The following is a 17705-nucleotide window of genomic DNA, read 5'->3' as shown; positions in this document are numbered from 1 at the left end:
CTAATAATAATATTGTGGCCTGCTTTATAGACCTGTTGGCTATTTATTTATCTTCTTTGGAGCATCTGCTCCAGCGCCTTGGCTGGCTTTTATCTGAGTTGTTCTGTTTTGTTACTGGGTTGAGGGGCTTCTTGTCAGATATCACCCCCTTGTTGTGGACTGCTGCCTTTGCAAGTGGCACTTCAGAGCACAGCCCTTGAGTTATCCCAAGGCAGCAGGAGATTTGAATGGCACATTTCCATGGCTACCATAGCTACTGAATCAGACTCTGTCTAACAGAATCACAGTGTGACTCACATAGGAGTTCCACTTGAAGAAACACTATCGGAGACTAATCATTTGACATTTCAGGGCTCTTATCCTAAATCAATAAAGCCATCAATACTCAGCATAGGATCTCTTCAAAATCCACCTTCCCGGAGATGGAGGTTTTGTTTTTGTTTTTCACATAGTTCATCTGAACAGTTAATGTTCAGAGTGAGAACTAAATCAGAGAGCTTGCTCACATACATATGAAGTAAGTTTGGGGCCCAAGCAGAATTTCTAAGATGCTTTTGGCTTTTTTCTGAAAGGAGCTGGATTTGCAGATATTCCTTCTACATAGCAATGGGTTATATGTTGCTGTATCTGTTGTCTTTTTACCATGCAATAAAATGTAGCTGTGATATGCTGCTGGGGTTCAACAAGCTGTTTGACAGGGGACGGGAGTTACATCTATTGACCCACTGCTTGGTGTTTGATGGCACTGTTTGGGAGAATAGCCTGTCTTGCCTTGCCGCCTAATCTGTAGGCTGTTCCGGTGTTGAAGGTGCCATACTTCCTCCTGAGCTCAAGACACATTGTTACTGCTGAGTCACTGGTTTCCGGGGAGCTGTGTGTGGCCTACTACTTGGTAAAACTGAGCTTCCTCTATGGGAACTGAGGGCTAAAGTCAGTATTTTTAAAAAGATCTCTAATACACAAGACCCTGGGTTTGACTCCCAGCACCAGAAAGAAAAAGACATCTACAGGAAACGGTGCTCTCAGTTAAGAATACTTGCTCGGCTCTCAAGCAGGTAGTCAGGCCCAGGTCTGTACACTGTGCTTCCAAAATGCCACTTGCTGTTTGCTGTAAGGTATCCTTCCATCCATGAAGAGTATTGTTTAAAGTTAAAATCCAATAAAATGTAACATAGCAAGGTTGGGCAAGGGTTTCAGATCAGTCTCAACAAACGGACAAAGTAAAAATGGACAAATGATGACTGCTACACTAACTAATGCTTGTTTCTAGCTTAGAATTCACTTCCATTTCTAATCACTACTAATTGCCATTGTGCCTGTTATGCCAGGGCCCCAGCACTAAATAAAGATCAAGCTGTAAATGCAGCTGGACTACCCTTAATTCCAAGGGGGAAAAAAAATCCACTAAAGACAGGCACAGGTGTTCCCTAAAATGGGACTTTCCTAGAAACTTAACAGCAGAACTCAAGTTCAAAGGACCTCTGCCCTGTTATTCATTCCTTCATGTCTTCATTTAACAAACATTTGTCAAATTCCAACTTTATTCCAGCCACAGTGGTCTACATAAGACATAAAAATAAGCCCCTGACCTTGAGTTTACAGACAAACATAGCAGTAGAGATACATGTGTAAATAGCTGATACAGCAAGCTTAGGGTTTCTATCTCTGAACAAGCAATATGACCAGAAGCAAGCTGGGGAGGAGACGGTTTATTTGGCTTACACTTCTGTATCACTGTTCTTCACCAGCACAGGCACTCGGTAAGGGCTGGAACCTGGAGGCAAGAGCTGATGCAGAGGCCATGATGGTGCTGCTCACTGGCTTGCTCCCCGTGCCTTGCTCAACCTGCTTTAGTATAGAAGCCAGGACCAGTAGCCCAGGGGTGGCCACACCCACAGCGGGCTGGGCCCTCCCCCATGGATCACTAGTCGAGAAGATGACTTACAGCTGGATTGCATGGAGGCCTTCTCTCAGTTGAGGCTCCCTCCTCTCTGATGACTCTAGCTTGTGTCAAGGTGACACAGAACCAGCAGTGCACTTCCCGAAGAGAGGGGTTATATTCCCTCTCTTCCTGTTCCCTTTTTCCCTCACTCTCAGTGGCCAGTCAGTAACCAAGAAGTCTTAGGTTACTGTTTGTACTCTCTTCTTTCTTCTGCCCACCCCTCCAGCCCTCAGACTTAGACATCTGTACTATTCTTTCAGGGGAGTCTCCCCGTCTTGAGAATTGCCCCTTTCCAACTCACTCGTACCAGTTACAACATCAAAGTGGAATGGGGGCATGGGCAGGGTAGGAGCAGCAGGAGAATGAATGTAAACAAAATAAAATGACATGTATGAAAATGTGACAGCAAATCCAATTTTTGGCATACTAACTTAATAGTTTAGTTTAAAAAAAAGAAAACTCTAAAATAACAAATAAGTAAGTAAATAAATGGTGTGCTGATGTGGCTCCGCCTCTTCTAAGGAAAGGACTTCCCCTGTAGCATTATATACTGATCACATGTGCTCAAGCTCCGGCCAGAGTGTGGGTCCAGGTCCTCTCTCTAGCAAGGAGCAGCGGTCAGCATTAGCTCAAAGAGCTCCTTAGTGCCCTTGTGTATAAGGTAGAGATCAAAATGGAAGCCCTTTGTTAAGAGTCAGTGGACTTGGAGAGGGGAATGGGAGGAGATGAGGGTAGGAAGAGATGAGGGAGGGGGCTTCAGCTGGGATACAAAGTGAATAAATTGTAATTAATATAAAAATAAAAATTTAACTAAAAAATAATAAATGTACCTGGGTTTAAGCCAGGAAAAAAAAAAAAAAAGAGTTGTTGTGAGGGTTGGTTGAGCTAAGCTTCCCGTTTGACAGGGTTTTCCATAGCATGATGGTGCTAGTCAGGCGGACATCAGATCTGTTTGGTGTCAAGGACTTCCCTTGCCACCCAGGATCAACCATGGAAGGGGCAAAGATGAGACAAGTAGGTAAATGAATTACTCCAGACAGTGCTGTTACCATGTTAGCAAGGCACTAAGTGGCCAGAGTCAAAGCCGGGAAAATCCTGTGTAAAAGTGTTCTGTTGGATCAATTTGTTCTGAAGTACATAGTAACTCTAGTTCCTTAATTCACTCAGTCATTCCCAAGCCACAGGTTCTTCAGATTGACTTTCCCATCCATGATTTCACTCCTGTCCCATTGCTGTGACAGGTGATTCTGTTTCAGTACATGTTTTGTGTCTTTTCACTCAGGAATAACTTGAGGAAATGAAAAGCTAGGCATAGCCATATAAAGGGAAGAACAGGAGCCACAGAAGACCAGGGTTTACAGAGAGTCTCTGAGGAAGAAAGTGTGGGATACTGAGCCTGGAACAAAAACTGCCAGTAGAGGTGGTATCAGGACACTTGGGAATGCACATAAATTCAAAGTGGCTTATAAATACATACACATTCAAAACAGCATTGAAAGTAGGTGTTAGAGAAGAATTCAAGTTGGAAAATGCCGTTGGGTACTGAAAGCAGAATAATGTGTTTGCGTTCAGGCTGAACTGTATTCATAAAATACTACTTTTAACTTTTCCCACCTCAGTTCTGTCATCTGGAAGCTGGGTTTAGGATAACTTAGGGAATGGCCTATTAAGATTGAGGGAATGCCCTGCTGGTGATTGACCAGCAGGAAAGTCCCCCAAACTTCATCCTGATTGGGGTGATGGTTGCTGTTTCTATATGCTTGCTTTCAGACAGAATGAATTTACAAATACCCCATCAAACTTGGGAAGAAGAATGTAGGCAGGGCTTGTGTACCTGTCAGGTGACATTTACTGGCATTCCCCTCCTGTAAGATGGCTGTTTTCTTAGCTCTTGTCTTCCACTTTCCTCAGATGCATTCCCAGCATGGCTCTCAACTTCATGTCCTCCTCTTCTTTTTTGTAAATGACCCAGTAGGTGCCACTGGTGCTGCTCTAGTCAGTCTGAAGCCATCCAGCAGCATGGGCAGCCTACCAGAGGCCACTCCCCTGAAGGAACTGACTTGTCCTTCCCCCTCAACTACCTACAGCATCTTAGCTGGGGTGGGGCCTTGTGAGTGCTGGGTGTTGACTGGCTTGCTCAGCTGTGGGTTGCTGTAGATGCTCTAGTTTCTCAGAGTGCATCACCTAGAAGGCAGAGATGTCCTCCTCATCCTCCAGCTACCTCTGAAGACCTTTAGGCCCTGTCTTCCAGTGTTCCCTGAGCCTCGAGAGGGGGCGGTGTACAGGTTTTCTTTAAGGCTATGTGCTGCACATCCCCTTACCCTCAGCACTTTAGCTAGTATCTGTTAACCTCTACCCCTGGATATGCTGCCTTGGTTGTCCTTGGCAGGCAGAGGACTGCCAACAGCTTTTTCATTAATAGTACTTCCATAGTGCTTGTATATTTTAAATACTCTCCCCATTCCATGTTTACTCAATACCATCTCTTGGTACTAATACAGAATTTTATGAACTTATGAGCAGTTTAATTTATCAGACTTCAATCTGGCTAGCGTGTGTGAGAGTGGTGTACTAAGTCTCCTCCTCTGAGACACTCCCTGCCCGGCTGCTCTGTGAGCCTTTCTGCTTCTGGCTTTCCCTGAATGTCCTCTGCCTGTTCTCTTTAGGCTGTTCGCTCACTTGTACCTTCTAACAAGCTGTGAGCACTCTAGCCTGGATGGCCGGGCTCATCCTGTGCAGTACGGAACAGAGCACCCACAGTTGCAGCTCCTCAGGAGGTATTTGTGACGTAGTGATGGAGTGCTAACATGTGTTAAAGTGCTGACTTTAATATCACTGAATTAAGAGTGACTTAAATTATGGGGTAAGAGTAAAAATAAGAAATAAAGTGTAACAAGAAAATACTGGTATTAACCTAGCTCCAAAATTCCTCTGTAGACGATCTCTTTTTGTAATACTAGGATGTGGTGACACCTCACATGGGTCAAGCGAGCTCTGCATCTTCAGCTCTAGCTCTGCCCACTATTTACTTTCTCTTTTGAGGCAGGATCTCATTACGCTGCCTGTGCTGGCTGGCCTTGAACTTACTCGGTAGTCCAGCAACATTTGCACTTGAGATCTACCTCAGCCTCCTGCCTAGCTATTGTAGGCCTGCACCACCAGGCCCAGCAGTTATGTCTTTCTGAAAAAGTTTCCTTTCCTTCTGCAAACGCAAAGGCTGAACCCTAGTTTCCATTGGCAGTTACTACCCTCTTGAGACGCCAGGCCCTGGCTTCCTCCTTGGAAGACTAAAGCGAGGTCCTGACACAAGCGCCTCAGTTTGAGCCTTAAAATCAGAGACACAAAAGCACTTGAAGAGTCTGTGAATGGTAGAAGGAAAAGGAAAGTGTTCACTGTGCATATACTGTCTGCCACTTGACTCACAAAAGCTTGCTTGTGATTCTCCTTGTGTAATGAGCAAATGACAGAGAACACAGAGGCTGCCGCCTCGGACGCGGAGTACGTGCTGTTCCAAGCCACTATAGCGCGTGTGTCTCTTACATGCATGTGATTAGAGATAAGAAAGTTTTCTGATGTGTTAGAAAGAGCCTGGCATGAGCTATGTGGTGGCTCACTGAGTCACGTGGTCACCCGGGACCCTAGCCCAGCTGTTGCTGTTTCTACTTGCTAGTCCTCAGAATTGCAGCCACTGGCCAGGACCTAAGCAGAACATTTCACCAGCCACCTTGACAAGGCTTCTGCCATCCGGGCAAAGAGCAGGCTGTGGGCTCTCCTGCAGTATGGCTGTAGCTGGGCTTAAAGTGATTGTAAGAGTCTCTGTGCTGCTGTGTCTTTTTATTAAAATATATAAAATGTCTTCAGGCTCCTCTCAGTGCAGGAGGCAAGAACTCATCCATGTAAAGACTAAGTTGGTTTCAGCTTTTCTTTCTTCCTCTTTCGTGCCTCTCACAGACGGCAAAGACTGTATCCTGGAGCCGCTTTCCCTGCCAGAGAGTCCAGGTGGCCCCACCGCTTCAGAAGGGCCTCCATCTGTGCCTTGTATTTTCTGTGAAGAACATTTTCCCGTGGCTGAACAAGACAAACTTTTGAAGCACATGATTATTGAGCATAAGACTGTCATAGCTGATGTGAAACTGGTTGCAGATTTCCAAAGGTAAATTTTGGTTTTGTCTATAAAATAATTAAATTCGTTCTTGACTAGAGGATAGTATAGTCTACAGAGGAAGTAATCTCTACAGATATATGGAAGGTCATGTTTGGGGGTGTCTTAGAATGTTTTTATTTCCATCTTTTATTTCTGAGCATGGAAACTGTGATTAATTAGAGTGGGTGTTGACTCAGATAATTCCCAAGAACATGTTATTTGGAGAATATGAGAAGGCTATGTCTCACTAGAAAGGGGAGCGTGGCCTCCGCATTGTAATTCCAGTGCAGCCTGTCTCTCTGGTCACCCATGTCACTGCCAGGGAGAACCACAGTCTGGCTGTATTGCCAGCAGTGGAGCACACTGTGTCAGCAGGCAGGCCTGTCCTGCAGTGCCAGCCTGGCAACCCGGTAGCCTTGTGACATGGGTCAAGCACTGCTCGCTGCCCTCAGGTAGGGGTAGCATGTGCCTGTGACTTGCTGCCTGTCTGATATATGGGAGCCAAAATGTACCTGCATTTTGATTGCCAATGAAATTGCAGTCTTTCAGCTGTAGCTTCGGTCTTTAGTAGGCCTTTATACTAGTCTGAAAACTAATTATCATTCATTTAAAAGTTTTAACTTTTAAGAAAATTTCATTCAAGTTTCCATATTACCTAGATTTGTAGAAAGACAGTTTGTCTGAATTGGAATAGCCAGCATTCCTAGAGGAATAATCCAGCTGTTCTGTTTCTGATGTCCTTCCCAGCTGCCTGATCCCAACACAGAGTGTACATGGCAAGCCTCTGTGTCTGTATGGGGCCTAAAGCCACCACGTATGGTTATTTTTCACTAGACTTTGATGCTGCCTGGCCATAGGCAAGGACATGTGAGTGATGTGTGTCACCAACTGGTAAACTAATTTTTTGCATATTTTCAAGACCAACACATTGTGCTTCTCCTCATTTGTTATTTTTATTTTTAAATTAGAAATGGTCAGGGTGATTGTTTTGGCAGTATTGTGGGAGCTTTCCTAAATATAATAGTTTTTTCAAGATGTATACAAAGCTGTTCATTTAAGACCCTTCTTAAGCTAGACAACTTCCAGTTCTTTTCTTCCCCAAGTAGCTGTGACAAGAATATTAAATGGGTGTGTCTTATTTTACTCATCTTTTCTTTGTTATAAAATGATTTGTTTACACTTATACCATATAAACAAAAATTGCCCCTTGTGAACTGCAGGAAAATATAACCATCTATCAATGGTAACTGAAAGTGCTAAGTCTTCTACCCTTAAAATCTGAAGAATGAATCTCAAGAAGTACAAATGAGATTAATTTGAATTGAACAACAATGCATCTGAATAAACTCTTGTTTCCTTAAAAAACCTTTTTGTTAATGTTGTTGTTTTTCAAGACAAAGTTTCTCTGTGTAGCTCTGGCTGTCCTGGAGCTCATTCTGTAGCCCAGGCTGGCCTCAAACTCAGAGATCTGCCATCTCTGCCTCCTAAGTGCTGGGAATAAAGGTGTGCGCCACTATCTCCTGGCAAGAACATTTTTAATATGTCTAGTCTTCTTTGAGTAACCTCCCATAATTTAATGGAACTAAAGTTCTTCTCCAAAACAGTCATTGACTATTTGTGATCAGTTAAGTTAGAACCTGTGTGACATATTCCAACCTTCAGAAAAGAAACTGTAACAGGGTTGGGAGGAAACAGCAGTGAAGCGCTTCCGTTGACGAGGATGAATTCTCTAAGAAAATGTCATCCCTCTAAGTACCAACCACAAAGGTTTCAAATGACAGAGATGAGATGGACCAACCTTTTATTTTATCTTTCAATATAGTCTCACTGGGTAGCTGAGGCTGGCCTCAGGCTTTTAAATGCCAGGGTTACAGAGACACAGCACACTCCAGCCTTACCTTGTGTTTTATAAGAAGCAAGCTAGAAATTTTCATATTAAACGTATTTGACATTCTTTATTGAAACAAAGTAAGCATAAAACTTCCTAAGATGGAAGAAATAAAATAAATATCCCCTTTGTGGCCAGTGAACAGTTATTTAGAGTGAGATATTTTCTAGCTTTCTTCAGTGGATAAAATTGTGCCAGAAGATAAATATTGTCAACCCCATAATTTTGTAAGTTCCAATTGTTCAATGCTACTTGGATCACAAGCATCACGCCAGCCTTCATACCTATGAGTGTGTACAAATTGCAGTGGAGGTCTGCGCGGGCAAGCCGTCACTACAGTGATTTTCTTTATGTGAGAAAGAGTTCCATGAAATCCGATTTGAAGTTCTTTTCACCAAAAGCATTTGCTTTTTAATAAAGTATGAAGTGCTATCATGCATGCCGCCTGGATAAAGATTTCATGCCACGTGTTCCCTACCAGCCAGTATGTACGGAGTAGCTGGAACCTTAGCTTTGCATTTTCTAGAGAAGTAGGAAATGAAGTCAACCAGTGCTACGTAACCAAAAGTGTATTCTAATTAGGGCCAGGGTCACAAGATGCTTGCTGTAAATTTGCTATCATTAAGCTGTCTCTCAATTGAATGGAATTTTTCCAAGTGCCTGTAAGAAACACAACAGAATATATAAACAGACACCCCTTGGGTAAAAGCCACAAAGATACTACTGTTTGTTTAGGGTATTTTTAAACTCAAATGGAAGCTTGGGCTCAAACATATGTAGCAAATTGAAGTTTTATTTACATATGTATGGAGCATACATGCTTATAATTTGTTTTGCTTTTATAACACGTGACCTTTTTATATTGCTGTCCTTGCCCTGTATTTAATGATGAGAAGAATACTCAGGTAACAGCTTTCCTTGCGTTTTCTCTGCAGCACGTTCCCAGAAGCTATTTAACATCTCTGCTGTTGCTAGAGATAGATCTGAAAAGCATCATTTCTAAGATTCTTGAGGAGCTGTCCACAGAGCAGTAAAGCAGCTTTTAGTCAGGCTGGGAGCAGCATCAGGCAGGCCTTGAGATTCTGAGGTTCTGCCTGTCCCCATCTCCCTGAAATCTTCCAGTCATTTCAGGCTAGTAATTGCTTCTCTGCACTTGTAGCCTTCAAGTATTCGCTGGTACAGCAGAAGCACTTGATGCTCTGCTTGTCCTGAAAGGTGTGGTCTTCAAGTGATGAAGACCTTGAAGGCTGGACTCCTGACCACTGGAGTGGAGGAGTTGGGCCACTGTTGCCACAGCAGCCGTCACAACTTGCAGGGTGTGTGTAGGCACTGAGCAGCTCTTCCCACCGCTGGCTACAGATACACAATGTGCCCCTTGCAAACAGTCCTGCCTCTCCTTGAGACATCTGTATGGTTCCCTATCTCAGAACCAGAATCATTCTGTACACCTTCCAGAGGCCCTGAGTGGGGTGCGGGAAAACACTTGGAGTATCCATCACAACTGCAACTCCAGGAGCTTTTCCTGCCTTCCCTTTTCCAGGATTCTTGTACAGACTGATCCCCACATCTGTGTTCCAGAGACCAAGGTTTTGCGGGAAACAGAAAGACCTATACAGATTCCATTTCTGCAGTTCTAATCCCCCTGAGACAGCTCAGTGGACAGTGGCCTTCCCTGTCATGGCCACCATCACTCTTCTTCCCCCTTAGCACCTACCTGGGTACCATGATGGAACCGATTTTGCTTTCCCATTAAATGTCTGGTGGAGTGAAGGCAGACATGTGGTCTGGGGCCACACGAGCCAGAATCAGGAAGATGGCATGTTCAGGCCAGCCTGGGCGATGCAGTGAAGGATGTTCCCACTCTGCCACTCAGCCTTGTCTCAAAGGTGTAGCTTCAAAGAGTTCTCCCCCTTATGTCCCAGGTAGCTGAACTGTAGGCCAGTATCATTTCCTTTTTTCCTTTCCTTTTTATTTATTTATTTATTTATTTTTTATAAAATGTTGTTGCCATTTTGGTTGGCTTTGACAGTTCTTCTGACTAACTTTCTTTGCTCCTGTAATCATCTGTCCATGAGTTCCTTTCTTTCTGCCTGCTGTTTACAAACACCCAGGCCCTGGGATACTGTGCCCTACCTGCGCTATAGTACTTAGTCAGTGATAATAATTCACTTGCAAGTGAGTCTCACAAGGGCCCGACAACCCTAAGTTCAGTTTTGTGTCCCTGAACAAACGCTGCTCCTGATGAACACATTATTAGTACCAGCTATTAGTTTGAGGATGTGGCCACTGTACAGAAACACAGCTGCCTCCAGTTTCAACTCACTCCTTACGATCACTTCACAAGGAGGAAAATGTTCAGACTTTTCATTAGAAAGTAAGTCACGGCTGGGTGTGGTGGCGCACACCTTTAATCGCAGCACTCTGAGAGGCAGTAGCTGGCAGATCTTGTTTACAAAGTGAGTCCAGGACAGCCAAGGCTACACAGAGAAAATGTGTTTCAAAAAAACACAAACAAAAAAGAAAGAAAAGAAGTTACAGTAGTTTAAAAGGTGGACCTAGGGTCCACACTCTCCAGACATCTGTGTATACCGTTTTTCGCAGGTAACTTCCTGGGTCTATTAACATCTTCCAAAGGTGAGCATCCCAAGTAGGCAGCGCTCTCAGTACCTTAACAGGTTGTAGATCTAAAATGGAATCGGTATATATAGGACTGGCTACAGATGCCAGCTTTGCTTAAACGGTATGTTTTGATTGTGCTCATTAAAGTATCAGCTGACGCTGAAGAACCTCTTCTTGGTTTTTCATACTGCTAGCCCTGAGAACTTGGCCCTCTTGTCTCCTGAGAAGTCAGTTCTCTCGGGTACCTGGATCTGCACTGTATGGATATATTTAGTCAGGAGCACAGATATCTGCATGTTTCAGTTTGGAGAACCAGTTCATGTCCTCTTGTTGATGTCTCCAGCACAGAATCTAGTATATTGTCTTAAGCTGTGTCACCATTTTGCAGTAGACGTGTGCTAAGCAGAACATTCCTAAACGTCTTGCATATGTGTGTTTGAGTGTATCTGTCTGTTATGTACATGTCTGTGTGTGTGTGTGTGCACACACACGTGTGGAGGGCAGAGGTCAACACAAGGTGTCTTTCAGCACTGCTCTCCAGCTCACTTTTTGAGACAGGGTCGGTCAGTGAACATGGAGTTGGTTGATTCTGCCAGGCTGGCTGGTCAGCAAGCTCCAGGAATCTGTGTCCGTGCACCTGCCACCACTTGTAGCACTGGGGTTTACAGATGTGGTGCACAACTCTCAGCTGGATGATAGGTACCCGGCCTTGGGTCTATGTGACAAATGTTCTACTGACTGAGTTTGCCCAGCCTGAGCTCCTTGTCTTTCTTTTTCCCTCTTCCCCACCCCTCTTTTCCAGGACAGGATAGTCAGCTAATAAAGAGAACAGGAATAGCTGTACAGATTAACAAGGAATGGAAGCTGCTGAAGCTGGCCAAGGAAATAATGCTTTATCCTTTGTAGATTGTTTCTCTTGTTGTCTTTGAGGGATACACAGTCCCTTCTGCATCTAAGGCAAATGAAAGCCAGTGAGTTAGCCACAGAGCAATGGTGAATCCCAGGCAGTCTTTGTAATTCAAGCTGAGCTAATACTCTCGTTTTCTGATCTGGAGGTGAAGTCACCATTACTCTAGAAGCAAAGATGCTCTCCATGTTAAGATTTCCAGGTAGTTAGATACAAGGAGCAAGAACTAAATTATGTGGTTCTATCCTACTCTTGCTCATTGGCTTCTTTTCTTCATACGGCCCATTCTTGCTATTGTCCATTTTTATTTATTTACTAGTTCATGTCATGATCTTCTCTTTTCCTCAGATCTTTCAACGCAAACTATTCTAATCCATTAACTTCTATCCCTAGAGTTCCACGGTGATGGCAAATAAGCTAAAAGAGTAAAGGGAACCAGATGTGGGAGTCGCTGGCTGCTTAGAGAACCTGCAGAATTCTGTCTCCAAGTACTCTCCCACATCCTCGCAGCATTCGCTTTGAGCCTCGTCTGGCAGACCACTGCTGGGTGCTATAGCAAGCTATTTTAAATGTCTCAATCCCTACTCTTTCTATTTTCTTCCAGTATTTCAGTAAATTCCAACTCTGTATGAAGCTTTGGTTCTTTAATGTAACTTGCTTTTCTTAATCTGTCATTTGTATAGTACAATAGAGCATCCACTGTGGGGTCAACTGGTCCTTTTCCTTTATCCTCTTGAAGATCACATTCCCCTGTTGGTCCCTTTGGTTTATGAGGTAGCACTCTAACTCATCTTGTTATAATAAATAAATTGAGGTGGGAGTAGCGTGGCTGAATCATGTCATCTTTCTTTGTCTTTCAGCACATGTGCAGAGCTGTCTTATGATTTGCCTTTATGTTGAGCCCATATGCTACTTCTAACCCTGCTCATTAAATATAAAGTGTTAGCTCAGCTGTTTTCCAAAGGCTACATTTGATTTATTTTAGGCACAGTGTGGGCAGTCAGATGTTTCTCTAATTATGCAGATGTTGATGCATGCTGTTATCTCACTACATTGACCTTTGCGGAAGATGACCACTCGCTCTTCTTTTCATTGGGTGTCATAAGCCTATATGGCTCTTGTTTTTTTAAAAATTTGTTTTTATTTTGTATGTATGGGTGTCTTACCTTCCTGTGTGTCTGTGTACCACATGCATGCCTGGTGCCTATAAAGGCCAGAGGAGAGCGTCAGACCTTACGACAGGAGTTCCAGCTGCTCGTGTCACCATGTGGGTCCTGGGACTCAAACAAGAATCCTCTGGAAGAGCAGGAAGAGCATGCACTAACTCTTCCACTGTAAATGCATGTAAACCATCAATACCATTCTAGAAAACTTCATATCACATTATAACAATCCATCGTAACTGTGTGTGGTAGCCCTTGCCTGTAAGCCCAGAACTTGGAAGGTGGAGGCCTGAAGATCCAGAACTGAGGCTAGCCTCAGCATCCAGCATCTTCACTACTAACACAGGCTGGACGAGAGCCCTGAGCCAGCCAGCTTCCTTAAATACCTATTTATTGAATTCACAACAGCGAGGTTTAGTCACTCCCATGCCCTTGTAGGGTGGTTTGGTTTTATTAAATATTTATCTCATACATCTGCAGTACCTCACTGCCTTTCTCTTTACAAATTCTCCAGGAGCTTTAGTTAACATCTGCTTTTTGGTGTGGAGGCAATTAGACATTCTTATATAATCCTGTCATTTTAAGAGTTGTATTTTGAGTCTCATCATCCTTTTGAATGTCATTTTTAGGTACATTTTATATTGGAGGAAAAGATTCTCTGAACAGCCCATCACAGATTTTTGCAGTGTGATAAGAATCAATTCCACAGCTCCATTTGGTAAGTATATATCTTGACTATTCACGTAAATCAAAAAATCAGAGAAATAATCTTACTCTTAAATTACACTCACTCTTACATCATAGCTGAAATTAAACTGATGTGTATGTTTGCTTTACTTAACTAAATCCACATTAGAACTCTATACCAGATTCTAATGGACGCGTGCATGTATGTGTGTGTGTGTGTGTGTGTGTGTGTGTATGTGTATAAGCCACAAGCCTCTACCACCCTTTACCTTATTTTTTTATTTTTTTATGAATTACACTTTATTTACTTTGTATCCCCCCCATAGCTCCCTTCCTTTTCCCCTCCCAATTCCTTTCTTCCTCCCCGTTCTCCACGCATACCCCTCCCCAAGTCCACTGGTAGGAGAGGTCTTCTTTTCCTTCCTTCTGATCCTAGTCTATTAGGTCTCATCAGGAGTGGCTGCATTGTCTACCTCTGTGGCCTAGTAAGGCTGTTCCCCCATCAGGGGGCGGTGATCAAAGAGCAGGCCAATCAGTTCATGTCAGAGACAGTCCCTGTTCCCATTCTTATGGAACCCAGTTGGAGACTGAACTGTCATGGGCTATATCTGTGCAGGGGTTCTAGGTTATCTCCATGCATGCTACTTGGTTGGAGTATCAGTCTCAGGGAAGACCCCTGTGCTCAGATTTTTTGGTTCTGTTGCTCTTCTTGTGGCACTTCTGTCCTCTCCAGATCTTACTATTTCCCACTTCTTTCATAAGATTCTCTGTATTCTGCCCAAAGGTTGGCCATAATTCTTAACATCTGCTTTGATAGTCTGCAGGGCAGAGCCTTTCAGAGGCCCTCTGTGGCAGGCTCCTAACTTTTCCCTGTTTTCTCCTTCTTCTGATGTCCATCCTCTTTGCCTTTCTGGATGGGGATTGAGCATTTTAGCCAGAGTCCTCCCTCTTGATTAGTTTCTTTAGGCATACAGATTTTAGTAGTCTTTTCCTGAGCCTGTAGCCCACCAACTGTCATAATTAGCTGTCCAGAAAACTCCAGGGATCCACCATGCCTGAGCTTTTAAGTGAGTCTTGAGGATCCAAAATCAGATTCCCATGCTCACACAGAAAGCACGTTACTGACCGAACCATCTTTACTGCTTCATAGCCACATGTCTTGAAAGAAGTAAATACTCCTGAAAAAATTCACTTTTCTCATTTATTTTCCTGATCTATCAACAGAAGAACAAGACAACTATTTTTTGTTATGTGATGTGTTACCAGAAGACAGAATCCTCAGAGAAGAGCTTCAAAAACAGAGGCTGGTAAGAATTGTAAAGTATGAACAGCAAGTTAAAAACACAAACAAAAACACTGTTGTTATTCTCGTTTCTCACTTTTATTGAAGGAAAATTTCAAATATCCACAGAATAAGGGACTACACATACACATCTTAAAACAGAAAATGTTCTCCACTTGAGCATAAAGGCTAAGGTGTTATTAGAAATGCAGAGAGGACCCTTGACTGTCCCCCGAGTTGTCCCCAACATAAGCAGAGTCTGTGTGCTGTCCTGGCATTCTCGGTTCTCGGCACACACTTAGGTGCAGCCTTCTGGGAGAAATACCCTCAGCTAACCCAAACTGAATTTGTAACCTTCTTTTTAAAGATTTTTTTAAATTAGTTTATGTATTTATTCACTTTACTTCCCAGTTGTAGCCCCCGCTCTCCTCTCCACCTGGTCCAACTCTCCCTTCATCTTCCCCCTTATACCCCTCTCCTATGCCTCAAAAAAGGGGAGCCCACCTACCACCATATTCCGTTAGTGGATTTTAGCCATATAGTTCAGGATAAACATACTACAATTCACAGCCCCAAGGATGGTCAACATTTTTTTCATCCTCCTTTATTGTGATGGCCCGTGCACTAGCGTTCCCTTTGTAAGCTCTTATGAATTAAGTGTGTGGCTCAATCAGCGTAGTAGCCTTTCTTATCTTACTTTATCTATAAGCAAGCAAATCTGAAAACCTCAACATCTTTAGTCCTTAAAAAACATAATGGCACATAAAAAACATAAAAATTTTATCCTTGTAAGTTAGTTGTGCATTTTAACATGTTAATTTTATTTTAAAACACTTTCTTATTTATTAAAAAATCTCCACTATTATTTGCCATTGGCTTACTTTTCCTTTGGCAACTTTATACAAGTCTTTCTTCTATCTTTTGATCTGATTAAATATATTATAAGGACATTGTGAATTTAATTATCTGTGCTACATTCTCAAGAAACCTGAAATAAAAATAAATCCTGTAATATCTAGTTACAGCATTTGAAAAAAATCCCCTGAAGCATATTTTATTATGTAAACATCCCTAGTAATTATTTTTACTAGTGAAAGAGAAATGACATTGTTGGAATTGGGTTTACATGTAAGAAAAAGGTTATTCTGTACAATAAACCCAGTGAAGAAACAGGACTTCCTAAGTTTCCTTCCTCTCCCATAACAGTGTCTTATGCTCTTTGCCAAGCAAGGGTTAATGTACTATCTTGTTGTGTGAATTTTATGATTTCTAATATCTGTAAGTTTTTTTCACTTTTGTTTTACTGTGGCCTTTGTTGAGAATGATCAAACTATTGTGTTTCTATATAAAAATTCAAACCCTGCTGCTTCAGCCATTGCTGTCTCTCACAGTGCACAGATAGACTCAGGCCTTAAAGAATATCTACACCATGTAGGTGAGAACATTACCATGTAGCCTGAAAGAGTGATGAGTTTGATGAAAGAAAGCTTTACAGAAGCATAAAAAGACAAAGTACAAATGAAAATATAAACTACTGTCATATGTAGTATCTCTGCTTTACACAATAATTATGCAAAGAAGTGCAAGGTACATTTCATAGCACAGGAGTGTACAGACAAGAATCCACATTATGTTCTTAGCAACAGATAACAAAGAGTGGCTCAGGGTTTTGAAGATGAAGAGAAGCAAAGGACGCAGGGCTTAGAGTACATGACCTGTGGACGCACTCGGGAAGTGTTGGCCAGCAGCACCTTCACTCTACAGTGTCTTAGCACTAGGACAGAGGCAAGTTTGTAAACACATTGAGAAAGATGTGTTTGAATCTCAAGGCTAAAGGTGTGTCTGAGCATCTTGAAGCAAATTGATAAAAGGATGTGGAGCTAAACTGTAGTGACTTTGGTGCCAGGAGCATTGGCTACAAAGTGATAAAGTTCCATTTATGTGTCATAAAAGGCAGATAGTGAAAGCAGCTGTGTAAAAGGTCTTCTAAAGCTGTCAGATTCCAGGAAACAGCAAACCTACTTGGAGATACAGAAAGATGCTAGCACCTCCTGAGTGTCAGCCATGTGCCAAGCCTCTCAGTAGGTCTGACAGCACTGTCAGGTCATTCTGATAGTGAGGACAGATGAAGTTGCACAGACTCCCGGATTAGGTGAAAAGTGGAGCTGTTGTTTTCAGCCACACCTTCCCAGCATACTCATCTGCTTGTGCCCCTCATGCTCTGTGCTGTCGTTCTGGGCGCTGGGAACCACTGTCCCAGACACCCGTGGGGTAACAGGACTGTGTAAGGAGCAAGACCAGTTCTGAGCTGGAGATTGGAAATGCAGAAGTTTGGCCAAAGGAAAGCATGTCCACAGCATCAGCACAAAGGGAGAGAGACCACCAGGCCTCAGGACAACAGGATAAACTGGCAATTACCCTATCCTGCTCCATCACGTGGACACTCCCAGGTTACTATGGCTGGCCCTCCTTGGAGGGTTGGCAGCGATCACAAGATAGCTCTTGTGTGTAAGAGCAGCGTCAATCAATAGCACAGACATCCAGAAAAAAAGTTTGAAGGCAGTCAAATGGGACAGCATTCAGCAAGATAACAATACACTGGAAAAGCAAGAGAGTTAAAAAATACTAATTAAGCTGCCAAGACAGTAAAATCAAGAATGTTTTCATCTTGCACAGAAACTCTTGATAGCGTTTCTGCCCTTGGTGCAGGGGAAGCAAGAGCTCTCTAGACCAACTCAAAGAGACTGAGCCTCAGGGCCAGACCCTCGCTCCACCAGCTTGTTTGCTAGTCCCCGATGTTACTATCAGTTCCACTTTATCAAATAATTACCCCGTCATTAATCAATGTCACTATAATTGCAGTACAGGACATGGAGTCTGGCCTGTGTGAGTAAGTAAGCTTAGCTCCATGAAAAGAACCCTGAGTCAGTCACCTATGTGGGGCTTGAGTTTCTGACACTCATTGTTGTTTTGACTTCTGGTACGCCCTTAGGTCAGAATGACACTGTGTTTATTGCGTGTTTGGGTTTTTAATTTGTGGTTTGCTTTTAAAGATGGGGTCTTGCCTAGTACC

General features: G+C 43.0%; 1 protein-coding gene across 2 annotated transcripts in view; it reads left to right on the top strand.

The window, feature by feature from the left end:
* The window catches only part of Znf277 (zinc finger protein 277), a 99516-nt gene that overhangs the window by 43609 nt on the left and 38202 nt on the right, over positions 1-17705 (top strand). For both annotated transcript variants that reach the window (XM_060367442.1, XM_060367448.1), the window contains exons 2-4: positions 5894-6095; positions 13293-13381; positions 14575-14657. In XM_060367442.1, the coding sequence (XP_060223425.1) occupies positions 5894-6095; positions 13293-13381; positions 14575-14657 (374 nt within the window). The remainder of the gene's footprint in view (positions 1-5893; positions 6096-13292; positions 13382-14574; positions 14658-17705) is intronic.

This window comes from Meriones unguiculatus, chromosome 1 (genome assembly GCF_030254825.1).
Source record: "Meriones unguiculatus strain TT.TT164.6M chromosome 1, Bangor_MerUng_6.1, whole genome shotgun sequence".
Taxonomy (NCBI): Eukaryota; Metazoa; Chordata; class Mammalia; order Rodentia; family Muridae; genus Meriones; species Meriones unguiculatus.
Note: the sequence above shows the minus strand (reverse complement) of the source record. Positions and strands in the feature narration are given on the sequence as shown.